The following is a 27,671-nucleotide window of genomic DNA, read 5'->3' on the forward strand; positions in this document are numbered from 1 at the left end:
GAGGTAAGTACCACTATTACACCTTTTTACAAATGGGAAAATAGCACTTGTCACATGATCTTGTATTTTTCCCACTGCTGTCTCCCCCAGAAAACAGTGAATTCTGTGAGTCTGTCCCTAGAGCCTAGCTAGCTCATAGAAGGTGCCCAGTCCATGTTAGTGGAATGAATACTGATTGAAGGCTTTCCTTTCTCTGCAGCCCAAGAGTCCAGATCCATGCACATAGGAGATAGTAATGTGAAGGGAATGATGGGTCCTGGTAAGTGGCTCTTCTTTTTTCTTCTAGCAATTCCATCCTTTCCCTTTTTTCACCTTCCTTGCTTCTACTGCTTCTACTCCCTCAGTGCCAAACCAGGCATGAAAGAACTCAGGCAAAATAAAGCATACTGGTTATTAAGATTCTGAGACGTGTGCTGGAGTAGATCAGTGACTCAATTAAATCCAAGAACAGAGAAGGGGTGGGGAAGTTTAAGATCAAAGTTTAAGTCTTTCTGACTCCTTTCAATGACAGTACTGATGAATTAACATTAACTGAGAACTCACAGGTGTATGTAGCATGACATAGTTGCATATGAACACACATTTTATAGTTTACTTCAGCGATATTCAACCTTTTTCATCTCATGGCACACACAAACTAATTACTAAAATTCTGCTGTACACCAGAAAATATATTTTGCCTAACAAAAAATAGATCTAATTTTATTCATTCACACAGATTGGCTATTGTTGTGTTGGCTATTATCATTTTTTTATTTAACAATTTAATGGAAAAGAGATCAGGTATTGCATGTTTTTAAAATTTTTGTGGCACACTGGTTGAAAATCACTGGTTTACTTAATTAAAAAGTTATTTATTTAATAAACAATTCACCCAAATTTTATAACTTATTTAATCTTCCCTCACTCACTTACTCCTTCCTTTCTGCAACTTACCATCATCAGGGCCAAGGGGGACAAGTTCCAAAAGCTGACACTGTCTTTGGCCCTTTCCGTCTCTTTCTGTACTTCCTTCCTAGTGCTACAGGTACTTGATGTGCTCACCTGAAAGGAAGCAGTATGAGTCAATACATACTATACAAATATTATTTTATAAGTTTATTTTTAAAAACTTATTTAGTAGAGACTACGTATAAAGAGTAGATGTTGTATATACCAGAAACAGAGAGAGGCAATCCTTTGCAACTGTGGAGACTTTTAATCCTGAGCTGATATTTCATCCCACACAGGAGCATGATATTTAAGAATTACTAACAAATACAATAAAAAAATAGATCTTGATGGCAAATGTTATTTTTTAGGAATGAACCCAACAACTCCAGAAACAGAAGAAAACCTCAAGCCTTGCCTCACAGCCGATATCCAGTCTAAGGGCCATGTGCCATCTGGTGTGTGGAGGCAGCCGAAGGATGGGAAAGAATGGGGCGAGGAATATGTCACAAAAGACCACCCAGATAAACTCAAGGAAGTTGGCCAGGGCAGACATGGTTCCTTGGAAAATGTTTTATGTGAAACTTCTTTAGCTGGTAAGCCCCAAGGGGGAATGCAGGCTGAAATTTTAAAGAACACGATGACCTAAGGGCTAGAATCCTTGTCATTTAGATTCAGTGGACATATGAGACCACCTAGTATATAGTTTCCTTTTCGGATGAACTAGCCCCCGAAGCCTTATAGAGGTCACAATGGCCAGCTGGGACTACCACCTTGATTCTGGGTATCCACTCATTTAAAAAAAATATTTTTTACTGCCTGGTCAATGTGGCTCAGGGGTTGAACCAGGAGGCCATAGTTTGATACCCAGTCAGGGCACATGCCTGGGTTTCGGGCTTGATCCTCAGTAGGGGACTTGCAGGAGGCAGCCAATTGATTCTCTCTCATCATTCATGTTTCTTTCTGTCTCTCCCTCTCCCTTCCTCTCTGAAATCAATACAAATAAATTTTGAAATATATTTTTTATTGATTTTTTTTAAGGGAGGAGGAGAGAGAGAGAAAAAAATCTTCTTGCACTATCAACCATAACCTCCTGGTTCATGGGTCAAAGCTCAACCACCTAGCCACACCAGCTGGGCAATGTTGAGCATCTCTTCATATGCTATTGCTTTCAATATCTTTGTATTGCTTTCTAACATTTGATAGGGTTTTGGGGAGAAGTGGTTAACAATTCCTTCCTTGATTTGTTTTTAAAGCTAAAAGACAAACTGTGGCTCTGGAACTGCTTGAATCAGAAAGAAAATATGTCATTAACATCTCTCTGATCCTGAAGATCAAGGCAACATTCCAGGGGTCAGACGGAAAGAGGAATTCCAAAGAGAGAAGGTATCCATGTATTCATTGCCTTTGCTTTTCAGATTGATTAAGATTTAAGGTAAGTGTTTATTGTTTCTACTTTGGTAATTCTGGGACCTGTAGAGTTCCAGAAATAGTCTTTGAAAAGAGAATATGCAGCGACAGGAAGTAACCTCTGGTTTTCTAAGCTTTTTCGGAAGCCTCCATGTGTACTTTAAATAGATCAGCTGAATGAGATACAGAACAGAATGAGAGCATTCCTTTTCCCTATGCAAAACTGAAAATAAATTTATTAACATTAACTATATTTCCTATAAAAATGGTAAGCTTTCAGCACTTTCTACCCCTGTGGGAAAGTGAGCAGGGTGTGAAAATAACACACTCCATAACTACAATCTGGCACTCAAACCTGAGCTTGTCACGTCTTCTCAAGCCTATAAAATAAAACTTCAGGTTTTCCCTAGAAAAAAGCACAGTGCTCAAAAGTCCCTTCAGCCCGTTTCAAGGCATCCCTGCCCCTCACTGGAAGGGCAGAGAAGCCTGAGTGGGGCTGTTGCTCTTTGTTGGAGGATCACAGAAGTTGGGGTTCTTGGCTTTTTCTGGTCTGATTCATCCAGATAGAGCCACAGCCTCAGGATCAGTCTTGTATGAACATTTTGGGGGTGGGGTGGGGCAAAGTCAGCTCCATAGGCTTGCCAATTAGCCTTACAAGCTGAACTTCAGGGCCACATCCACCAAGAACTCAAGTTGTATGCTGGAGGTCACCACCAGATGGCACATATTTTTCTTTTTAATTTAAATTCCTTATTGTTTAAAGTGTTACATATGTCGCCTTTTTCCCCCATTGACCTCCACCAGCCACTCCCACCCCCCAGCACATGCCCTTACCCCCTCTACTATCTGTGTCCACTGGTTATGCTTATATGCATGAATAAAAGTCCTTTGGTTGATCTCTTATCCCCCACCCCCACCTTGCCTTCCCTCTGAGATTTGACGGTCTATTTGATGCTTCTGTCTCTGGATCTATTTTTGTTCAGTTTATGTTGTTCTTTATATTCCACAAATGAGTGAGATCATATGATATTTATCTTTCTCTGATTGGCTTATTTTGCTTAGCATAATGCTCTCCAGATCCATCCATGCTGTTTCAAGTGGTAAGAGTTCTTTCTTTTTTATAGCAGCATAGTATTCCATTGTGTAAATGTACCACAGTTTTTAATCCATTCATCTGCTGATGAGCACTTAGGCTATTTCCAAATCTTAGCTATTGTAAATTATGCTATGAACATAGGGGTGCAAATACCTTTCTGATTTCTTGGGATATATTCCTAGAAGTGGGATTACTGGGTCAAATGGGAGTTCCATTTTTAATTTTCTGAGGAAAGTCCATACTGTTTTCCACAGTGGCTGCACCAGTCTTGCATTCTCACCAGCAGTGCATGAGGGTTCCTTTTTCTCCACATCGTCGCCAGCACTTGTCATTTGTTGATGACAGCCATTCTGATAGGTGTTAGATGGTACTTCACTGTTGTTTTGATTTGCATCTCTCAGATGATTAGTGACCTTGAGCATGTTTTCATATGTCTCTTGGCCTTCTGTGTGTCCTCTTTCAAAAAGTGTCTATTTAGGTCCTTTGCCCATTTTTTGATTGGACTGTTTATCTTCCTTTTGTTAAGTTGCATGAGTTCCCTGTAAATTTTGGAGATTAAACCCTTATTGGAGATAACATTAGCAAATATGTTCTCCCGTGCAGTGGTCTTTCTTGTTGTTTTGTTGATGGTTTCTTTTGCTGTGCAGAAGCTTATTTTGATATAGTCCCATTTGTTTATTTTCTCCTTAGTTTCCATTGTCCTAGGAGCTGTATTGGTAAAGATATTGCTACGACATACGTCTGATATTTTGCTGGCTATGGATTCTTCTAAGATTTTTATGGTTCCCCATCTTACGTTTAAGTCCTTTATCCATTTTGAGTTTATTTTTGTGTATGATTAAGTTGGTAGTCTAGTTTCATTTTTTTGCATGTCCAACACCATTTCTTGAAGAGACTGTTTTGACTCTATTGTATGGTCTTTTTTATTTTTTAAAAATATATTTTATTGATTTTAGAGAGGGAGAGGAAGAGAGAGAAACATCCATCATGAGAGAGAATCATTGATTGGCTGCCTCCTGCATGCCCCCTACTGGGGATCGAGCCCACAACCCAGGCATGTGCCCTTGGCCAGAATTGAACCTGGGACCCTTCAGTCCGAAGGCTAACGGACGCTCTATCCAATGAGCCAAACCAGCTAGGGCTCCATTGTATGCTCTTGCCTCTTGTCAAATATTAATTGAGCATAATGGCTTGGGTCAATTTCTGGGTTCTCTGTTCTGTTCCATTGGTCTATATGTCTGATCTTATGCCAGTACCAGGAAGTTTTGAGAACAGTAGCTATGAAATATATCTTGATATCTGGTATTGTGATCTCTCCAACATTGTTCTTTTTTCTCCAGATTGCTGCAAGCTATTCGGGGTCTTTTTTTTAATTCCATATGAATTTTTGGAGAATTTGTTCTAGGTCTATGAAATATGCTGTAGGTATTTTAATGGGGATTATATTGAATCTATAGATTGCTTTGGGTAGTATGAACATTTTAATGATGTTGATTCTACCAATCCATGAACACGGTATATTCTTCCATTTGTTTATGTCTTCCTCTATCTCTTTTTTCAATATCCTGTAGTTTTCCAAGTACAACTCCTTTACATCCTTAGTTAAGTTTATTCCTAGGTATCTTAATTTTTTTTGTTGCAATAGTAAATGGGATTTTTTTGTTTTCTCTTTCTGTGAGTTCATTATTGGTGTATAAAAAAGCCATAGATTTTGGGTATTAACTTTGTTTCCTGCTACATTGCCAAATTCATTTATTAAGTCTAGTAGTTTTTTATGGAGTCTTTATGGTTTTCTATGTACAATATCATGTCATCTGCGAATAAGATGGCACATATTTAATTATCAAATTTGGTTATATCCAGCTGGGAAAATTCAGAAGTTATTTGGGCTAATACTGGACTGGCAAGAGCTAAGTTATCAATTTGAAGCTATAATTGGATTTCCCTTGATTGATTTTAGTTTATTTCCCTCATTATTTAAGTACTGGACTGTGAGAGTTGAAGTAACTTTGGAGGCTTTCAAAAGAATATGCTAACTACTCATGTTGACATAATTTCACTCCTAGTAAGGAACAGAAATAAAGTTGAGCACTTAATACTTGCTGTTATGAAAAAGTTGCTTCTGGGAGTAAGGTCTGGATTATACAAAACAGTGAAGAAGGGTCAGTATGTTTTGCCTTCTTTCTTCCTCTGTTCTTCATCTCTTGGCTCACTTCCTTCACATTACTCCCTGATTTCAAATATCTTTGTTAAATTAAAAAAACTTTTTTTTAAGGCCTGTTTTCAATATTTGGTACAGAACCCACTGTAGGTCATTGCTCTTCATGTAACTTATGTGTTTCCGTGATACTTGATTAACCTTCTCTGGCCCCACCTTGAAATCTCAACTGTTATCCCAGTGACAGTCCAGGCGGTATCCTGGACTCCAACCAAGTTACCAGCTCTCCAACTCTGCAAGTACACTGGCCACAGTATAGCAGAAGGCAGTGTTCTCAAAAGAAGAGGAGGGAGTCAGAGAGGGAGGGAAAAAGAGGAGAGAATGAGATGAGGCAGAGCAGAAGAGAGTCCCAGCGAGACCAGGAGAGAAAAAGAAAATGATAATCCAATACAAGACAGATTACATAACCTATATAGACACCCATCCCATAGTCAGATCTCATCACCATGCCCGAATACCTTTCAGTGTCACACCAGCAATATTACCCAGTCTTTGGTAGCCTCTCAGTGGGGAGAAATTCACATCTAGCTCTCTTGCTGGTGCAGCATTACATTCTTTCAGTTCAATCAGTTGTGCTTTCTTCCATCAGCTTTGTGGTCTTCTCCCAGTCCAGCTGTCCCTGGGCCACCCTCCGAATCTCTCTGCTCTGGACAGGGATTACTTATATCTTCCAAGTCCACTGCACCAGCCTAAGAGCTCAGATCAGGAGGCCTCTCCTACTGAGCTTCTGGATCAGTTGGCCTCGCATATGTGGAGAATGGTGGCCCAGCAGGTGGAGGGGTGGCAGAGAGAAGTGGAAGGAATCCTTGTAACATAGTTCAATATACAACAGTATAGGAGCAATCAGGAAAGGGGTCTTTTTATATCCTGAGGATATTTGCTATCAGGTCTACAAAAACAAATTTCTTTCTTTTCTTTTTTTGAAAATATATTTTTATTGATTTTAGAGAGGAAGTGAGAGGGAGAAAGAGATAGAAACATCAATGATGAGAGAGAATCATCGATCAGCTGCCTCCCACAGGCCCAACACTGGAGATAGAGCCCGCAACCCTGGCATGTGCCCTTGACCAGAATCGAACCCGGGACTCTTCAATCCGCAGGTCGACGCTCTATCCATCAAACCAAATCGACTAGGGCCAAACTTTTATTTCTTAATCCTAAATGTAGACCTGTGACTCAGAATATTTTGAATAACTGGGAAAATGGGACCTACTGTACATATTCTTATAGGGTCTTTTCTTCTCCACACCTGGTTTGTGTGATCCTGTCTCTCTTCTGTTTCAAGCCTCTTCCCTGGCTCTTTACGGTACCTTGTCCAGCAGCACCTAGATTTGCTTCATGCTCTGCAGGAAAGGGTCCTGAAATGGCCACGCCAAGGAGTCCTTGGAGATTTATTCCTGAAATTAACAAATGATGAGGTAAGTTTTTTTAAAAATTCTTTATAAATTTGAATTATATTCATCTGTGTCTCCCTCGTCTACTTCTCTTAATAGAGAATCTAAAATCAGTGAATTTCAGAATTAAAGGAACTGCTTAGATCTGGTCTAACCTCCTGATTCTACAAATAATAAAATAAAGATCAGAGAACTTAAGACTTTGCTAAACCCACCCAGCTAGCTGTGACTAGAACCCGTTTCCTCACTTTCAGTTTATCACTTTCCACTGTACTATAACTGCTGCCATTGAACATGCACGTGTATGTACATATATATTTGTGTATCAATATATGCATGTACATATAAATCCATACATATAAAATAAATATCTGAAGGTTTGTATATATATAGGTATGTACTTTCACTTACAATTTCATTCCTTAGAGATTTGAAAAAATGTGATGGGCAGCTATTTGTCTGGAATGTTTTTTGTTTTCACTTGGAGAGGGTCTTAACTTTCAAATTTCTATGTGGTTCTACAAATTAAATATGATCCAGGTTATAAGTTGCAAACTCAAATGCCTACAAAGTTAGGCAGTGATATAAATGAATAGAAGTAAGCTGAGTTTAATACAATATGGACTGTTGGGAAGTGAGTTTAAGTGGAGCACATATGCTTTGCTACAAGAAATAGCTACTCACCTTTATCCAATTATTATGCAGGGGGAAAAAGACTCGAGTTGCCAGATCTGATATTTTAAGAGCAGATGAAAATCCAGAATTTTGTGTGAAATTTTCTTCTTAAAAACACTATGTGGGATAATTAAAACTGGTCTGCAAGCCAGATTTTGCCTACAGTCAACCTCTATATATCAAGGATTATGGATAATAATACAAAGTTTACAAATTGTCTAGTTGTATAGATTTTATTTTTTTCCATATCACTTGTACTCATTTGTATTTGGTATGCTTTCTTGGGCTGAGAATTGTTATTTCTGTAAGAATATAACTTTGGAAGCTGAGAATTGTTTTCCTGGAGGTATACTGCATAAGTGAACATGCAATTAGTGGGAAAAAGTTGAGAACCACTGATCTAGCCACTATGAAGTGGGTTGGACAAAGTTTCTCATTTGGAAGTAGATGAAATTAAAAGTAATTTTAGGAGACTGGATGAAAGAAGGTGAAGGGATTAGCCAAAGAACATATATGCATAGCCTATAAACACAGTGTGATTAGGGCCAGAGGCAGGTGTGGGGTGGGCTGGGTGGAGGTGCAGAATGGGAGACAACTGTAATAATGTCAACAATAAAAAATAAAAATAATTTTAAAATAACTTTAAAACAAAATATGCATTTTTGTCACTAAGCAATTTAAAATACTTTTTCAACTTAAGTAATTCCTCTTCTCTGCCTTGGTTTATCATTTATTTCACTTTCTCTCATTAAAGTAGGAATATTGAGTTTTGGTTCCCAAGTCCATAGGGATATCTACCTTAAAACCAAAAAGATTTTTTTAAAAAGATGAATAAAAAACATATTAATGAACATATTAAATGAATAAGTAAGCTAAATCTCTGCAAAGTGCTTCTTTTTGATATATATGAGTCTATAAAAAAAGTTGTTATCATTCCTGTTTTCAGGTTCTTACCATGCATTTTTGTATTTGTTTTCAAGAATAATTTCTTGGATTATTATGTTGCCTATCTGAGGGACCTGCCTGAATGCATCTCTTTGGTTCATGTTGTTGTTCTGAAGGAGGTAAGTTCACTCTACCTGTGCACTGCCCTTTGGTTACATGTGTACTATATGATGCTGCTCATCCTCCCAGGAAATACAGCAAATGCACTGAGCTTGTCCTCCAGGTTGGGAATGGCTTGAACAGAGCCACTGATACTCCTCCCTGGGGTTAAAGAAGCCCACTCAAGGATCAGTACCATTGCTTTGGTCCTTGCCCTGCCTTACTGACCCTCTGTTTCATTCCACTGGAAGTTAGGCAAAGTAAACAGGTTTTCTAAGCTATAGCCTGCATGCTGTATGAGGGTTTTTGTTTTGTTTTTAGGCTCAGACAATATGAATCTGAACTTATATAATCTAAATATTAAACTTAAGTCATTCTGTCAGTTTCTAAGATTATAAATCGATTCTAGTCATGTAGTTTTAAGAATTTCTAATGTAGCCCTAGCTGGTTTGGCTCAGTGGATAGAGTGTCAGCCTTCAGACTGAAGGGTCCCAGGTTCGATTCCGCCCGGGGTTGCGGGCACAATCCCCAGGAGGGGGTGTGCAGGAGTCAGGCGATCAATGATTCCCTATCATCATTGATGTTTCTATCTCCCTCTCCCTCTCCCTTCCTCTTTGAAATCAATAAAAATATATTTTAAAAAAGAATTGCTAATGTACTAGTAATGCTATATTAGGTGCTCAACACACACATATAAGTATATAACAATTCTAGTTACTTTAGATTAATAGGAAGAAACCATAACAGAAGCCCTAAAGAGTTAATCTAGTTTCATAAGAGGTGAGGTCTTAATTTTCTATATTACCTCACTACTCCCAACCCAGTATAATGCCTACCACATGTCAGTACTCAGAAAATATTTGAGAAAGGGAAAGGAAAGGAAGGGAAGAAGTATGGATAAAGTCCAACATGTTTCCTGCTGCCAAGCCAGCTGGCCAGTTTCTAATCATATCCCTTTACCCACTCTCATGTGACTCCAATCCACCCCCAGTGTTTATTAGCAAACCATTGTAATGATTACTTGTTGGAGAACCTTAATGAATTCATTCAAGTTAAATATAATTGTTTGTTTGTTAATCCTCACCTGAGGATATTTTTCCATTGGTGTTTAGAGAGTGGAAGGAAGGGGAAGAGACAGAGAGGAAAACATTGATGAGAGAGAAACACATTGATTGGTTGCCTCCCATACGAACCCAGATCGAGAATGCAACTGAGGTATGTGCCCTTGACCGGAACTGAACCCGGGACCCTTCAGTCCATAGGCGACACTCTATCCTCTGAGCCAAAACAGCTAGTACTTAAATATAATTTATTAAATGCCCACTTTTGTGTAGTGCTGTGCTGGGGGTGGGATGGAAGGGGTAGTTTGGAAAGTTGGGTGGATTCAAAAGAAGTATATGATACCCTCCCTGCTAGAGAAGAGTTGTCTCCTCGAGCAAGTCCTTGAACAAGTGATCTATCCAATAAGATCAATGCTTTATCTCACTCTAGAGGAAGAAAATGCTCTGGGAGTAAACCTTTTCTATTTTGCTGGGACTGACACTGGGGTTTGCAGCCAGAGCTGGAGGGACATTGAAGAATGGTTCTATCTTTCTTTCATTCAGGGTGATGAAGAGATTAAATCTGACATCTATACACTGTTTTTTCATATAGTCCAGCGCATCCCTGAATATCTGATACATCTGCAGGTAGGCATGTCTGGGCAAGCTCCCGAAGTGATTTTCAGGCTAAACTCTTGTTTTTGGGTTTCAAGAAACACTGTCAGGGATCAGGAAGGAATAATTAATATTTGTAAGAAGTATTTAAATACCTTAAGATTGTTATGATTTCCCCATCCCCACCTGTGGTATGAGATAAAATCTCAATCTCAAAACGTGCTTGGTTCATGATGCCTGCTTTTGATGTTCTATCTTCATTTACCAGCAATCTCCACCTCTGCTGATCCAGGATCTTTCTATAGCAGCTCCTGCTAGACTCTGAGTACCTATTCAGTCCATTCTACCTTGATTCTACAGCCATCTAAATATGTCCCCTAATCCCCACTCCCCCCACCCTACCCCCAGTGCCTAAGAACTATCTATGTAACCTGCCCACGTAACTCTACCTACTTTTTTTTGGCTTGATTCCAAGGGTTCACCATTCATTGCTTCTGTCTTATGTCACAGAAGAAGTATGAAGAAACTGATGAACTGACTTCTTCACACCCTTTTCCCACAGGACTTGTCCACCTTGAAGGAAGTAGAGTTGAGAGAGAGGCTCAGCAACACCCTTACCAGTCCCTCTTCCTACCACCCATTGTCCTGGTTTATTTGCTGACTGATCTAAGTAATTCAACGAAGCATCTTAGAAATGTTTGGGATTTATCTCAGATAGAAGTAGCCCAGTATCAATAACAAAAGACCTTCTATTGTATGTGGCTTTTGATCTTAAAACCATTTTCTCACAATAATTATTTTCTTTAATCCTTTCAACAGTCTCATGAAATAGGTATCATTATTACCACTTCTTAGATAAGGAAATGGAGAGCCAAAGAACTTAAATAACTTGCCCAGTTAACACACCTAATAGATGAAAAAATTTAGGACCAAAACCCAGGTCTTGCAAGGAGTATGATAAATAAGAGCCCCAGTTCTATTGGCTGACTTGCGTTCAGAACCTGTCTCTGCTACTAACTAGATGTGTAACCTAATGAAAACTAGTTGACTTTGCTATATACCCTGATTCCCTTGTTAAATGAAAATGATAATGGTACCTATCTAATGAGGCTATGGTAAAAACTAAATGAGAAATTCTATGTGCAGGCTTAGAGTTTGGCAGTAGGAAGTACTCAATAAATGTTAGCTCTTCCAAATTCAAGTTGCATGAATGTTCCACTACAGCACAGTAGGCAATGTAATAGGAGCAACCTCCAAGCCAGCCTTGACCATAAACATCACTCCTCTTCCAGAGTGCCTTGGTATTTCACATTTTCACCATTGGTCTGACTCCTATGAGTTTTATAAATATTGCTTTTTCAACAGTAATTGTTAAAACGGTTCCATTACCTCAAGAGATCCAATTAATAGATCCAACTTTTCAGATGGAATTATCCTATGTTCACATCCAACTCAAACAGGAGCAATAGTGACTTTTTTTCCTTTGGTGTGATGGACAAAGAAAACAGCAAGTTTGACTTTTCAGCGTATAATTAGATTGGCCATATGTATTGTTGTTTTTAGTAAATGGCTACCAAACTCTCACAGCACATCAAGGCAAGGACAGAAGAAACAAAACAATTTTTCATTCTAATTATGCAATGCTGCTTCTTTTCCTTCATCCAGAACGTCCTGAAGTTCACAGAGCAGGAACACCCTGACTATTACCTACTTCTGGTGTGTGTTCAGCGCCTTCGAGTATTTATCTCACACTACACCCTGCTGTTTCAATGCAATGAGGATTTGCTTATTCAGAAACGGAAAAAGCTCAAGAAGTAAGGTTCTGATGGTGCAGTCTAGAGGGTTGATCAAAGGCTTCTGAGAACAGGATAGAAACAATGTGGGTGTCTGTAACAAGTTACCATATTGTAAGTTAAGTGACTAAAATGCAGTGACAGGAAGTAGAAGAGAGAAGGGGAGGGAAGAGAGGTAGCAAAAAAGGCTAGAATACGTAGGCACCTACTATCTGGTGGAAATTAGAAAAATAGGCATGTTCAGTCTAATGCCTATACAGACCCCCCCCCCCCCCCTTATCTCTTGTTGACTACCACAAATAGTTGTTCCCCTAAACCTGCCAGGTTTAAAAATACAGTTTAAAGGCCAGCATGTGGTTTCTTCATCAATTCAACAGATATTTATTGAGCACCTATTTGTGTTTATCAGGTACTGCTCTATACAGAATATACTGCAATAAAAAATACAGACAAAAATCTTTGCCACATGGAACTTACTTTCTAGACCTGGACATCCAGCTAATAAATAAGTTAGATGCTGATAAGTGCTATGGATAAAAATAAAACCAAGTAAGGGAGGGGATGGTGGTTGAATAGATGTCATGCTAAGAAGGAACAGGAAGATTAGGGAGAATCAGGGCTTCAGAGAGAATAGAAGCAACCAATAGCAGAGCTTCCTAAAGACCTAGATTTCCTTCAACCTCATCACATCTCAATAAGGAAAACTGAGTCTGTGGGTACTTTCAGACAAGAAAAAGGTGCTATCTTCCAAGCCATGGCTCCTCTAATGGAGGACATCTCCCTATACCATCCCTTTCCTACTCAATTCAGCCAATTAATCAGCATCATTACTCTTGCCTAATATCCAGCTTGTACCCTATTATGTAAGCAATCCAGTATGTAGAGGGCCCTGGAGAGAGAACTTTACAGCTGAGCTTCATCTGAGAAACATTGTTTCCCTATCTTTCTTGACATTATCTGCGTGTTCTGAGAGCCAGTTTCCCACTGTGTACTCTGAGATTACTTCCATTCTATTAGGTCATCCATGGCGAAGCTGTATAAAGGGCTGGCTTCCCAGTGTGCCAATGCTGGGCAAGATGCTTCCCCCACTGCAGGCCCCGAGGCTGTCCGTGACAGTGGGATCCACTCAGAAGAGATGCTGCAACCCTACTCTTCTGCTCCAAGTTCTGGCCCTGCTATCACGTAAGCACCTATTGCTGTGGAGAGGTTAATGACAATGCCTTGGGGTCCCAGGTGGTCTGTGTGGGGTAGCTGGCCAGCCTGGATTAGGAGTATGACCAACAGAACTCCTCCCTCCCTCTTGCCCCATCAAGCCTCTATGTGACAGGCAAGCAGATGACCCAATGTTTGCATCCTAGAGGAAGGCACGAAGAATGCTAAGGGGCAGGCCTAGAAGATTGAGGTTACTCCCAACAACCTGACTGCGGGTAACCATCCTCTATACCTACAGCATAGGTCTCTGGGTTTGAACAATGATAGTACGAAAGGAGTGCCATAAGAAAATAGGGAGGCATTTTACAACCCCTCAGAAGAATGGGAACCCACTGAAGGTCTCCAAAACATAGAGTGGAGGGAAAGGGAATCCCAGTCAGGGGTCAATAGAATAGTCTGGGCTCTGAGGATAAGAAATTGGTCTGAGCCCTATTTGGCTCAGTGGATAGAGCATCGGCCTGCGGACTGAAGGGTCCCAGGTTTGATTCCAGTCAAGGACACATTCCTGGGTTGTGGGCTCCATCCCCAGGAAGTGGCATGCAGGAGGCAGCCAATCAATGATTCCCTCTCATCATTGATGTTTCTCTCTCTCTCCCTCTCCCTTCCTCTCTGAAATTAATAAAAATTTTATCTATATCTATATCTATATCTATATCTATATCTATATCTATATAAAAACAGGTCTGAGGTGATCCAGAAAGAATATTGTTCAGCCTTTCCCAATACTCCTTGAAGCTTTCTCAGAAAGTGACGACATAAGCCCTCCCTCACTTACCATAGCTTCTCTGAAAGCTGTTCTGAGCGGTGGGTGGATGTGACAGCCTTTCAAGATCTCTGCATACAACCTTCTAACACACTAAGCTGAATTCTCATTCTGCAACCTTCTTGATGATCTTTAAAGTAACGATTAGGCTATTTATATACCTGGAACTCATTTTACTTCGGAAAGATAAGGATAAAGTCAACTTGGCTACCTTTGGAACCAGGGCATCCGGAAGGATAAGGAAAACCAAAACTCAACATTCCAAATCCCCACTTTACCAAATAGAGGCAATTCTATAGATAATTTCTGCTTTGGGTTTTATTCTTTTTAAATACACACACACACACACACACACACACACACACATACATACTGATTTGCAGAGAGGAAGGGAGAGACAGAAACATCAATGATGAGAGAGAATCATTGATCTTCTGCCTCCTGCATGTTCCCCACCGGGGATAGAGCCCACAACCCGCGCTAGTGCCCTTGACCAGTATCGAACCCAGGACCCCTCAGTATGCTGAGCAAAACCAGCTGGGGCAAGAGCGGAGAGAAGAGAGTTACCTTGGGGCGCTGACACGTGGTGGGGAGGTTCAGAGCTTCCAAGTGGGGAGTGATGGCCATCCTTGGCCCACCAGCCCTCTCCCCGCAGTGCCTCCGTGCTCAGGCGGATACTTCGGGCATCCGCTTCACAGCAGGTCCTTTTCACCCTCCTGCTTGCAGGGGCCAGGGCTCCTGGGGGCTTGGCAGGTAACACACGCAGGTGCTTGGGAGGGGCAGAGAGGAGAGCTGGCCGTTTTGCGCCTCAGCGGCGTCAGGCTTCGTGTTGCTCCCGGCCTGCGCTGCTCGGTGAGAGGCCCACGCCAACAAACCGTCAGCACGCCTCTCTTGTACCGTTTCCCCTTCAAAGGCATTTGATGCCCCCCATGAAGAAAAGCCAACAGCAGCAAAGCCTGATGGACGGCATGCAGCCCGGGAAGCCCGGCGACTGGGAGATGGAGGGCCGGAAGCACGAGAGGCCCGAGAGCCTCCTGGCGCCGGCGCAGTTCTGCCCCGCCGAGCAGGACGTGAAGGCGCTCTCGGGGCCCCTGCAGTCCATCCCGGAGATGGACTTCGAGCCTTCGCCCGCCGAGCCCCCGCTGGGTAACGTGGAGCGCTCCCTGCGCGCCCCGGCCGAGCTGCTGCCCGACGCCCGCGGCTTCGCGCCCTCGGCCTACGAGGAGTTCGAGTATGGCGGCGAGATCTTCGCGCTGCCCGCGCCCTACGACGAGGAGCCCTTCCAGGCGCCGGCCCTCTTCGAGAACTGCTCGCCCGCCTCCTCCGAGTCCAGCCTGGACATCTGCTTCCTGCGGCCCGTCAGCTTCGCCATGGAGGCCGAGCGGCCGGAGCACGCGCTGCAGCCGCTGCCCAAGAGCGCCACGTCGCCGGCGAGCAGCAGCGGCGCCTACAAGCTGGAGGCGGCGGCGCAGGCGCACGGCAAGGCCAAGCCGCTGAGCCGCTCGCTCAAGGAGTTCCCGCGCACGCCGCCCGCCGAGGGCGTGGCCCCGCGCCTCTACAGCACGCGCAGCAGCAGCGGCGGCCGCGCGCCGCTCAAGGCCGAGCGCGCCGCGCAGGCGCACGGCTCGGCCGCCGCCGCCGCCGCCGCCGCCGCCGCTGCTGCCTCCCGCGGCGCGCCCAGGACCTACTTCCCCCAGCAGAGGTCCCAAAGCGAAAAGCAGACCTATTTGGAAGTAAGGAGGGTAAAGTAAAACCGAACCCCAACCCGGGCCTAGATGATGTCCAGGGAGCAGCCTGGCCTCACCTGCACCGTTGAGGGGGCCTCGCCAGGTGGGGAGCGGCCGGCTGGGCGAGTCCCAACGGCCTCTGAAGGCAGATGCTGGGGGTCAAGGCGTGTCCTGACCTCAGTTGCCCTCAAAGGAGCCTGTTAGCGTCCGTCCTGCACTTGGCACCGAGACGCCACGGGCATGCCATACATGTATATTATGTATGACGGCAAAGAGATCTACGAGACATAGACACTGCTGACACCTGCTTACACCGTCACCCCCACACCCACTGAAGAAGTGAGGGGGCTCCTCTGCCTTCCTGCACAAGCTGTAGCTCAGCCTCAGGGTGCTTCCCTTTCAAAGCATTGCAGCCAAGTCCCCGCCTGTCTGTTTCTTCCTGTCGGTTAGGCACACACACGCCTCCTTGTTTAAAGGTTCAAACTATCCAACACTGCCACCTCACTCGACTCCCCGACCCGTGCCAGCTTGTGTGTAGCTCGGGAAGACACGAGTTGCCCTGCCTCACTGTGGACTCCCTGCAAAGTCCATGGCAAAGACAAGTTGATTTCCTTTTGACTTCGGAAGCAGGTGTCACGTGACTTTGCAGGCTCCAGTGGGACGGAGGCAACACAAAATAGTCAAGGAAGCATTGATTCACCAGCTGGCCTCCAGGTCAATGTTTAGTATCTTGATATCTGACCTTGGTCTGAAGGTTTTGGGACATTTAAAGAGGTCAGACCCTAGTCATTAGTGTTCTGTCTCTTAAGAAAGAAAGACAGTATGCTTTTTGCAAAGAACACCTGACTACTAGGTGTCAGGAGATGTGTGTTCTAGTCCTGACTCCGCTGCCAAATAGCTGTGTGCTTCTGGTCAGGTCGCTTGGCTTCTCTGTGCCTCCAGTTTTCACATCCGTAAAAATAAGACAATATATACCTTTCCTACCTCACAGTGCTGTTGTGAGGATCAGGCCAAATAAGATAAACTTTGTCAATATGCTTTTCAAAGTATGGAATGCTACACAAGTGCAAGATATTATCAAGATCATGATTCCACAGAAAGATTTTCCTTCAACTATTAATAGACTTAGTTTCTAAATAGTCCCTAAAAGCCCACTTCTCAAAATGTGGTTCTTGGGCCAGGAATGAATGCATTACCTATCTGGGAGCTTGTTATAAATGCAGAATGTGGGCCCCATCCCAGTCTTACTGAATCAGAATCTGCATTTTAGCAAGATTCCTAGATGATTCATATAAACATTAAGTGCAGTTGGGCAGGAGCATACCTTACACCACTGCTTTTCAAAATCTAAGTGTGCATAGATCCAGAGATTCTGGTTCAGAAAATCTGGGTGGGGCTTAGGGATCTATCTACACTAATAAAAGAGAAAGATGCAAATCGGCCATACCTCCACAACGACAACCAGCCAATCAGGAGTGAGTATGCAAATTAACCCAACAAAGATGGCAGGTTAATTTGCATACACAGGCGCCAAGCGGCCAGGGGCGGGGTGGCGCCAAGAGGCCTGGGTTCTGGGGATGGGCACCAAGCCCACAGCCTCCCAGGACCATCACCGCCCCGGGAGGCGAGGGCGGTGGCGCCACGCCACGCCTGCAAGCTCCCAGGACCATCGCCATCTCCCAGGACCATCGCCGGCCCCAGGAGGCAAGGGAGGCCATGCAGCTTGACAGCAGAGAGCAGGGCCTGCTTGGCCATTGCCAGGGCAACCTGGGAGCAGGCAAGCGCGGCCCGCAGGCTGCACCCAGCAGGGCCTGCTTGCCCATCGCCGTGGTGTGGAGCAGGCAGGCCCCACAGAGAGCAGAGAACCATGGAAAGTGGGCCTAAGCCATCAGTAGGACATTCCCTGAGGGCTCCCGGAATGGAGAGGGTACAGGTCCGGCTGAGGGACCCACCCTCCATGCACGAATTTTGAGCACCGGGCCTCTAGTATTTTAAATAAAGGCCCCAGTTGATCCTGTAGCCCCAGGACCACACTTTGAGAAACACCACACTAACCCATCAAGATGTTGGTCTCCCTGGTTTAGTTTTGAATCTTAGTAGAATATCAGAGAATCTCTAGATCTGATACTACAATCCCAAGTTAAGGTCTCAAATTCAAACCCATATGTTTATTGGAAAAAAAAAATTCGTCCCTGATCTTTGCTTCTCTATCAGCAAGCAGTTATCCATCTAATTCATGAAATTTTCAGGGTGGTTTTTGTTTTGACTTCTTGGGTTCAAAACAAATAAATTAAGCATCTATTTTTGTTTGCTTTAAATTGCAGTCACCTTTAAGTAAATATTTTGTTCCAATGGAACATAAATATATATGCATATCTATTTTATTTAGCACATCTCACAGTTAAAAAGAAACTAGAGAGTTCACAAAAGATAGAGCCTTAATTTTACTTTACATTCAAATTCCATGAACTAAGAATTGTAAAAACTGTATTAAAGGCATATGTGCAGGTTGGAAATATTAATTAATATTTACTTTTAAACAGATGTGACCTCTTAAAAACTCCCTCTTTTATGTCTAAAATGAAGAGTTAGGAAAAATAGTTTAAAACTAGTATTAGAATCAAACAGCTTTCTTATTTTGTAGAAAGAGAAACCTACCCAGACCTGTGAGGGTCCTACATCTGGTTTCCCAGCAAGGTAGTATTTGGGCCAGAAGAAGTTAATCTCTATACTCTTTAAACATTTGCCAATTTCCTTTATTTCCTGGTGTTTAATTGTTGTTATATCATATAGGATTACGATATAAACTCTAGACTCTTTGCCTTGATACATAGAAAATACTTCTACACTCAGCAGAAAATATTCTCTTTTTAACTACTAAATTCTTAATTAGCTTAGGTGTGCTGTAGTTGGAATAGGGTACCCACCATTAGTCTTTGGGGGTGGAAGAGGAAAGTGACCGAGCTAAAAAAAAAATAAAAAAAAAAATGTCCCCCAGTCAGGATAGATGTTAACTATGGAACAGACTGAAAAAAAAAAATCCCTCTTTTGTGTTTTCAGGAGATGCATTTAGAAGACACCACCAGATTCTGTCCAAAGGAAGAAAGAGAAAGTGAACAAACATCTTTCAGCGATCAAAACCCCAGGCAAGACCAGAAAGGGGGCTTTCGCAGCTCCTTCCGCAAGCTCTTTAAAAAGAAGTGAGTAGCCCTTAGACAAGACAGCATTGTAACTCATTTCCCTTTGGGCTAAGTCTTGAGGTTTTAAAAGTAATAAGTATGGAGTAGCCTGGTTTCACACAACTGCTTCAAGCTCAGTGCCTGCTCCCAGTAGCCACAATTCATGCAGGTGAAGATGTTTCTCGTGGCAATCTCCTAGAGTAAAAGCAAACTCAGCTCTGTCCTCTGCCTCTTCTATCTTTTAGCCCTACTTCCTTGTTCCCAAAGTCTTGTGTCCTGAGCGGAGTGAGCAGAGGAGGTCCCCTGGGAAATGAGCTGGTGACAATGAAATTCCTTTTAGACTGGGAGGAGGGGGATCCACTATGGGAGTTGGGTGCAATGGAAAGTTTCCTAAGGCATCTCAGCACTTCTGCCTGTAGGGCCCTATAGTACTGTTTATTGGGACTTACAGTGTCTTCCCTGTCTGAAACGATTGAATACATGTGGCTTGGGCCTTAGTTAAAAAAATCACTGTAATGGAGTTTCCACACTCCATAGGAGGCAAAAACAAGCCATTTCCCTTCTCTGGTCCTTCTTTTAGGCCAGCACTTACCATCACTGTCTTACATACTGGGAGACAGTGGTCTAATCCCAGCATGAAATGTAAGGAACATACTATGCCTAGTCCAGCCATTGCACACCTGAAAAACTGTAGTCTCTATTTCCACTGGTCCTCAGGCCTCCTTCACTCTTCCTTAGAGAGATTTTCCCTGCTGCTTAGTTTTTCTTGGTGGAGGAGGGTCTTGCAGTCAGTTTTAAACAGTAAGTCTTCATATTTTAGTGGGTGGAAAAGTTAACGGCATTATTGCTGCCTTTGGAGAGTTTCTAATAAATGGGGAAGCACAGGAAAATCACGTTCCTGGCTGATTTAAATAATGAATTATCTTGATGAAAGAATTGGGGGCAGGCCTGGAGTGAGGACTTTTTTGTGTGTGACAGTTTGTCTAATTCTTCTCCCGTGGGGAGGGTGGTACTGAGATCAGTGGGTCTCTGCTGGTCCTCACCTGTTGTTACTGGAAGAAGGGGAAATAGGCAGAGACAGAAACATGACTCAGTCAGAAATAGCCCTACTCTGCAAAGTCCCCTTTCAGTTTCGCTAAGGCAGCCCCAGGCTCACATGCATGACTTTTGCTGGATCCCCTTGATTTAGGGTGAGGAGTTAAGAACTGTATTTCTCTTTAGGATCACAGACTTAGTGCCTGCTTGTGTCAAGTGTGGCAAGGGTGGTGAAACCCGGAGGCAGACAACTCGCCTGCCTGACCTTGGGATTTAGGTTCCTAAATCCTTCTAAGGACTCCAAAGTCCTAAGGGCACTGCTTGAACCTTTGTCCTTGTAACCACAGTATTCCCAAAATACACAGCCACTTTTTGCCCGCTGCCATTTATAATGACTGGGTACTGTCTGTTGGAAAGCAATGAGCCCTGGACCCACCACTGGTTTCTTTACAAATTGCCATGTTTTGGAGAGATGGAAGAAAATGCTGTGCAGTTACCTGAGGCAGAGGGAATAGATTTGTCCTGTCTGTGTCCAGGGGGCAGAACTAGGAGCAACGTGTGAGAGGAAGAACTTTCTGAAAATGCAACTGCCTAGAACTGGAGCTGGCAGCCTGGTGAGGGAGTGGGTTCTCTTTAGTAGAAGGTAGATGACCCTGGTCAGGGATGTTATGACAAGGATTCCCACCCCGGTGAGAGATTGTCCAGGATAGTCACCTGAGTCGTGTCTAGTGCTGTAGTTTGACTACACTTCCTGTAGTCTGACTTTGTTGTGGCTCAATCTGCATAGTCACATCTTTTTAACATCTGGCACAAGTAATTAATGTGGCCTTGGGACCCATAATTTTAAAGACTCACCGTGTGGAAGACCCGATTTTACCTTTCTATAGCCCCTTGACAGCCCTCACTACAATGCTGAGGACTTGCTGTGTGGACTCTTCAAATTCATGTTGGTTAATTGCTTCCAGTCATCTTGCAACTTTTGGGGAACCTTCTTAGAGAGCCAAATGGATTCCCTTACTCCTCTTATCTTTTCTCTTATATCAGTCCCTCCTGCGTCAATCATATTGCTGCCACCATACCTTGTGTTTAAATTTTGAAGCGTTATACGAATGGCCACACAGATGGCTGCTTCCTCTGGCAGGCTTTCCTGGCTTTTTACATCTGGTGTAGGACTGTGAGCACCACCAGTTAATGCTTGCTTATCGCCTTATGTCCAGGGTACCACAGTGAGCACTTTGGGGGTTTGGTCTGGGATCGAGAAACAGCTTGAGTGACTTTTCCTGAGTATTTCCCTCCAAAAACCATGGGAAGTTTGCTTCATTATGCTGAGGTAAAGAGGAATGACAAGGAAGCCCCAGTGTAGCATGGAAAGGCCAGGTGCTCTTAGCTGAGAACACATCCTCCTTTTCATCAATTAGGCATTCTTTCTTATATGCATGTGCTTTGTGAGACACTTGTATAGGAATCGTGAAAGACACAGTCACGGGTGCTATGTAGAAGCTTTATGTAGAAGCTGTTATGGAGGACTCTGAAGTTAGGCCTGTGGACAGGCAGATGGAGGAACCAGAAAGAGACTCAGGTCATTCTCCTCCCATGTTGTTGGGAGATCATTTTGGCAGCAAGCCCTGTGACTAGGAAGTGGTTTACCCTGGGGCCTGGAACCATGCCAGAGCCTGGCCTCAGCGGTCCAGAATGGAGCAGTGCCAGAAAAGCCGCCTGTGTCACCTCTGGGGCTCACTGCCTGCCTACCCTACGGCCCTCTGGAGGCTCATTCCTGTCTACACTGACACACTTTTTGTATCCATAGGGGCTTGTTTGGCTGGTGGCCCCACACACCCAGAATGCTGCTTCGGGATGAAGCTAGGCATGGAGCCAGATGCAACAGAAAACCTGGGAAAGGGTTCTCTTCCCTCTGAGGCTGGGAGGGCCGGATGCTCATACCCACAAGGATTCAAAAGGGAGAGTCAAGTTGACATCTTTAAAAAAAATCCTGAAAAATACCCAAGGCACTTGGGGAAAAGAATGATCCTCTGTTTCTTGTATCTCAGGCACATCTGTCCTGGGTAGATAGACACCAGGTCGTATGTCTCTGAAAGCTGGCCAGAATTAATCAGAAGAAAGACCACATATCTTAACGTTTGAAAAGGTTAAGTGACTTCAAAGTTTTAAGTGAGGAGTCTTAGAAGCCAGGAGCAGAACCTAGTGTGATAGGCTGATGCTGGACTGAATTCTTAACCCCCTCATTTGAGAGGATGGGAGGCAAACTATCCCATTCTAGAAGGATCTATATGGAGGTTGTCAAAGACTTGACTGTAGACTATCCTGAAGTCTCAGGCAAATGTTACTTCATATTTGTATATAAATCTTGCACTCATGTTAATAAGAATTCTTGGTTTGGGGTGTGACATAGGGAAAGAGGATTATGTAAGACAGTTTAAGGAATACAAATGCTTTTCCTTTTTATCCTCCAATCTGGGAGCAGTGGAAGATAAACAATACGACTTCCAAATAACTAATTCTACTTCTTCTCCCATTCTATTCTTCTTTCGCACTTTATAACTTACATACCTCAGAGTAGCTCCTTCCCAGTCATTACCCTCCCTCCACCAATCACATCAAAATATTTCTAGTCTCTGAATCACACACAGAGAGAGTAGTTCTGCAGGGCCCCGTATAACTGAGTATCAGTGAATCCTCTTCTTTTGGTGTCTTATCAGCTGTTCATGCATACACCCAGCCTTGGCTGTGGGACAGACCACGTAATAGAATACAGGACTACTAAAGAATCAATGGATAATTTTACCCTCACCTTCTTCTTTACCTCCTAAAGCCTATCTCAAGTCCTTTCCACGTTCATACTTAGTTTGGGGTTCTTTCTCATTTTATTTCCCTATATAACTTTAACATGGAAGGAGATAGTTGAAGGGATGACATTGTAGATTACTCAGACCTTATTGTGTTTCTCAATATGTCATTTGAAATCAATCCCTAAGTTAAGGATCTTTAGTGTACTAGGTTCTGTTTAGCAGAAACGAAGTAAAAGGAATAGTTGTAGTCCATTAAGAGCTTACAGCCCAAATGTAAGGGTAACCTAGCTGCAAGGTGTAAAGATAGTAAGCACTCCGCAAACATGTAATAAGCAAAAGCTCATTTGTCCGTCACCTTGTTGATTACTAGGAGACATGCCCCTTACTTCTCCAGGGATATGCCTCCTAAAGCTTTCAAAGTGGACAGTCTTTCCAATCAGAAAACCAGCCCTTCTTAGGTCAGAGGGTTCTGTGCACCAGATTCCACTCCCTCTTCCCTTCCCCAGCTCCAGACTTTCAAGGTTTATTTGTAGCAAATTTAACTTGGATGGTTAGGTGTCAGAATGTACTGGCAGCGTTGAACCCTTACCCAGCAAGTGTTTGCCTGCCTGTGTCTTCAGTGCCTGCTCAAATCTGCCCTGCACTCACCTGCCATGGCTCCAGGAGCTCAAAAGCCATTTTCTCGTTTATAGAGAAAGGGAGTAAAAGCAAATACTCAGGCCCTTTCTCCTCAGTCTGCAGGTGATTTCCAAGTAATTTAGGTCAATATTACTTCAGAGCCTAACAGCCACACCTTGGAAGAGTCCAGCTGTCGAAGCGGCCACACACCATGTACGCAGTAGAGAGGTCAGTTAAAATTGCCTTTAAAAGGATGAAAAAATGAGCTTTTAGTCATGGCTACAGTGGATGCTAGATTTTTAAAAGGATTAGCAAGTTAGCCATTAGTTAATTAATAGTTAATGTCAAGAAGCACAGAGAAATTCACATACCTGGAGACACACAGAGGTTGTTTATGAGAAGAGCAGTTAAAAAAGAAAAAACTAAGTTGAGTTCATGGACTTTGAAAACTAGACAGGGCGATTTTGGCATTTGTTTCAGAAATGGGAACGCATCTGGTGAAGATTTCTGTGGTCCTTGGGGCTGGTGGTGACATCAAAGCTTTCCCATTTCCAGGTAAACACTAAATAGTTGCATGTTGGAACCATCAAATATGACATGTTGGGTTTTGGAGAGATCAGATGTAGCCAAGGGGAAATGTGAGGTAGAGATTGCAAGTTTTGACCAATGACTTTCTGATGAGAAGCTGCCACGTAGGGGAACAATTCAGAAAAAACACACCAGCCAGATTCAAATCTTGCTTCCTACTTTCTGTCCCTAAAACTTATAGGCATTCCCTAGTCTTGTGGGTAACAGACGATATGGGGAGAAGAATGAAATGGTCAATATCTTCCTAACATTTTGGACACAACTGTACTTACCAGGGATGACTTGGATTGGAGGCAGGTGGGAGTTCTGAGAGGAGAGAGAAGGCCAGGAGTTCTGTGAGGGCGGGCTTGTGGAGGCTGTTTCAAGGGAGAATTGCAAGGGGGCTCCTGGAAAGGAAGAGGACTTTCACCCCACCCGGATATCATCTTATCTGATGACTGCCCAGATGCACTTGGGTTGAGAGATAGAATAGTTTTTCTTCAATGCACTGGGATGTAGCAGGAAAGTGCTCCTTACAGACCAGAGGTAGAAAGTATGCTGGGCGGCTGTGGCTTCATCTGTGATACCAACTATCAGGGTGAAAAGTAAAAATATCTAGTCAGTCATCAGGTTTCCAGACATTTGGATTTTATTCTTTGTGTGGATCTAACTTTCTTCCTTTAATAAAGTAAAAAGGATGTTTGAATTCTGCCCAGCAATTTCAGTAAATGATAGTCATAATTAACTGACCTAATAACAGTGAGGACTCCTAGTACACCGATGGCAGGGAAAGGAGTTATTCTTCTCTGTGGGTAGTGGAAGCATGCCTGACTCTGCCTCCACATATGGAGAACTTGTTTAGTTGTGTAGGAGCTTTGGACAAAGAACTTCATGTCTAACATCACTTTCATACATCCTACCTGAGGTCTTTAAGATATTAGTTTCTAGTCGCTGGGATAGTTTTACCTATTCTAGCTCAGAGTTTAAGCTAGCCAAAGGGCCCCAGCCTAGCTTATCAGAGGTATTTCCAGAAAGCCTCCTCCCTCCAGGGACTTCTGACATGAACAAACTGGAGAAGGTACAGAGCTGGAATGGATTGCCCAACTGGCTTAACCAAGATAAAGGAAGAATGCACCCTGGACTGGGGACTCACTTGGACTGATCTGAGTTGTTGACTATTGATTGGGCTTGGTCTCCTTCGTGGTGGTTGAGATTACAGAGTCTCCTCAATCTGATTACTGTACCAATTTCTGCATCCTACCAAATGTAGCATATGTGTGTGGTTGGTTTCAATAAATCTTTCATTCAAAAATGAAAACCAGTAAAAGCAAGAGTTTGTAATGTAATGCCCAAGTTCAGTAAAGACCCTTGATAACCTTGGTTGAGAACAATGAATTCCATCCATTTTAATTTAAGGGCCTTACTTGTTTGTGGAGTAGTTACTTGGTTGAATCAAAAAATAGGATTTCTTGAATTTTCTGAGCTTTGTTCCCCTTTTACAGTGTTATTACACAATATCTTACACTGACATACACAGTTGTTACAGTTGTCCCCATAAAGCATTAGAAAGATATTCTCTTTATGTTCCCTATAAATCTTAGTTACACATGTCCTGAGTCATGAAATTCAGGGGAAGTAAATATTATTCCAGGTCTAGGAGGTAACTGTTTTACAAATGCAAAACAATTTGGATAGATAAAATATTTGAGAACAATTAAAACCAAATCAACCTGTACTTTATCTGTGTGCTGAGATTTTAGGTCCAGTGGATCAGAATACAGGGAAAAAACTAATGAGAATCCCTCAATGGATCCTTCACCCACCAAACAAGATTTCTTCAGAAACCGACTTGCTCTTGCAAATGACCTTGACCAAGGAACAGCTGTGTAAAACATACTTAAAGTTGTATTGTCAAGTGGTAAGATGAGGATCAAAAGCTTGTATATATTTGTGTAGGAAAAATATATATATTGGTGTATAAATCCCTGAGGAAAACTAATATAAATACTTACATATGAAACTAAATCAGCATACAAACAAGACATTGAAGAGATGAAGATTAGTCTATGGTTGAGAACTGGCTTTTTGAACCTCAACACTTGGGGAAAGGGAAATGAAGACTTTTCACAGTATTATAAAAAAACACACACAAAATGTGGAGGAAAATAAACGTTTGTAAGATCAAAACTTCCACCTTGAAGTCATTGTCCTAGTATGACATTAGCTTGTTCACATTTAACATGGATATGCATTTTATGCTTCCTAGACATTTGGCTTATAATTCATCTCAGTGTTCTTAGGCTCCACGGCAGTACCTAACATTCCTTAAGGCAAAGGAATCAATTAACAGGATTTATTTTACATGTTGCAATTCTTGGGTTGTGGAGATTTTATACCATGATACAAAAGACACATTGATCTCCAAACAGGAAGAGAACCTTATGAGTAGTATTTCTGGTGTTCTATGGTTATGAAAATCAGTAGAGGAAACAAGGATTTCTTTAGAAAGTTGGAGGCTAAAGAAACATTTGTGTGTGTGTGTGTGTGTGTGTGTGTGTGTGTGTGTGTGTTGCGGCAGATGGGAACAGTCCAGAGTCTGTTTTATTGAGGACTCAGAGATCCCCTAGTTATCTTGAGTGCTACACACACCCTCATGATCAGATGGATTCGGGGGGAAAGCACTGATTTAGCCGCATCCTCTTAAAAGCTTCCTTCATCCTGGAAGGAAGGTGGCAACACATTAATGCGTTAATGGCTCACATATGAGCCATGAAAACTTAGGGCTAGCAGTACCTTATTCTGTTTTCCTGAAGTTGTAAAGAAACAGAGTTCTTAAAGCTCAGACAAGAATCTTTGCAATGAGGCTTGCTTGGATGTGGGGTAATAAAATGTGCTCTATTTCCACATGGGTATGTCTAAGATGGCCTACCTCCTTGACATGCCCCAAACATCAGAATCATAATAGAAAAAAAAAATTAGGTTTAAACAATTAGTATCCATTTCTAGGCTATTGTCTATACTAAATTAGGGGCATTTGGTTACTGTTTATTCAAAATCTTGGCACCCACACTTATTTCTTGGAGAATATTCCTCTAGTAATGCACTGTTTGATCAAATGGGGAAGTTTCACTTTTAAGTGTTACAAGTTTTCTTCTACTTCTCTGGTGACTACTTAGGAACTCATTCCTTAATATTTTGAACAATAGGTCGTCTGGAACACCTAAGGATTGGCTGCCAAGTTTGGGGGGTTTCCAATATTTAAGTTTAAGTAAGTCAAACTGTCCATTTTCCCAAAATTATTGAACTCCTTTGAAATTAGATTTATTTCTATTATCGGGCCAAAAAAAGTTTTGGGGACAGTGCTTGAAGAAATTGTTGTGTGACACTAGAGTGAATTTTTACACTTTATAAGAACATGAGGATGTGATTTAGGTAAGAAAGAAAATATTATTTTGGAAAGTTGTCAGACATTCAAAGTAGTTAAAATTTTTGTACCTAATACAAGTAACTTGTTTTCCAAAATTAATGTTGTTTTTGAAGAGCTTAGT

The 27,671-nt window shown here is 42.5% G+C and overlaps 2 protein-coding genes across 2 annotated transcripts in view; one reads left to right on the forward strand and one right to left on the reverse strand.

The window, feature by feature from the left end:
• The window catches only part of DHX57 (DExH-box helicase 57), a 111,941-nt gene extending 96,711 nt beyond the window's left edge, over positions 1–15,230 (reverse strand). The window contains exons 1-4 of the mRNA XM_079792082.1: positions 14,758–15,230; positions 10,876–10,995; positions 6,904–7,051; positions 937–1,044 (exon numbers count right to left, since the gene is read on the reverse strand). Coding sequence (XP_079648208.1) covers positions 937–942 — 6 coding nt within the window. The 5' untranslated portion in view covers positions 943–1,044; positions 6,904–7,051; positions 10,876–10,995; positions 14,758–15,230. The remainder of the gene's footprint in view (positions 1–936; positions 1,045–6,903; positions 7,052–10,875; positions 10,996–14,757) is intronic.
• The window catches only part of ARHGEF33 (Rho guanine nucleotide exchange factor 33), a 40,824-nt gene extending 14,546 nt beyond the window's left edge, over positions 1–26,278 (forward strand). The window contains exons 6-16 of the mRNA XM_079792087.1: positions 200–259; positions 1,302–1,526; positions 2,187–2,316; positions 6,940–7,072; positions 8,704–8,787; positions 10,372–10,455; positions 12,088–12,236; positions 13,233–13,397; positions 15,104–15,932; positions 18,978–19,117; positions 25,884–26,278. Of these exons, the coding sequence (XP_079648213.1) occupies positions 200–259; positions 1,302–1,526; positions 2,187–2,316; positions 6,940–7,072; positions 8,704–8,787; positions 10,372–10,455; positions 12,088–12,236; positions 13,233–13,397; positions 15,104–15,932; positions 18,978–19,117; positions 25,884–26,013 (2,129 nt within the window). The 3' untranslated portion in view covers positions 26,014–26,278. The remainder of the gene's footprint in view (positions 1–199; positions 260–1,301; positions 1,527–2,186; positions 2,317–6,939; positions 7,073–8,703; positions 8,788–10,371; positions 10,456–12,087; positions 12,237–13,232; positions 13,398–15,103; positions 15,933–18,977; positions 19,118–25,883) is intronic.
• Positions 26,279–27,671: the final 1,393 nt, after the last annotated feature.

This window comes from Cnephaeus nilssonii (genome assembly GCF_951640355.1).
Source record: "Cnephaeus nilssonii genome assembly, chromosome: 15".
Lineage (NCBI taxonomy): Eukaryota > Metazoa > Chordata > Mammalia > Chiroptera > Vespertilionidae > Cnephaeus > Cnephaeus nilssonii.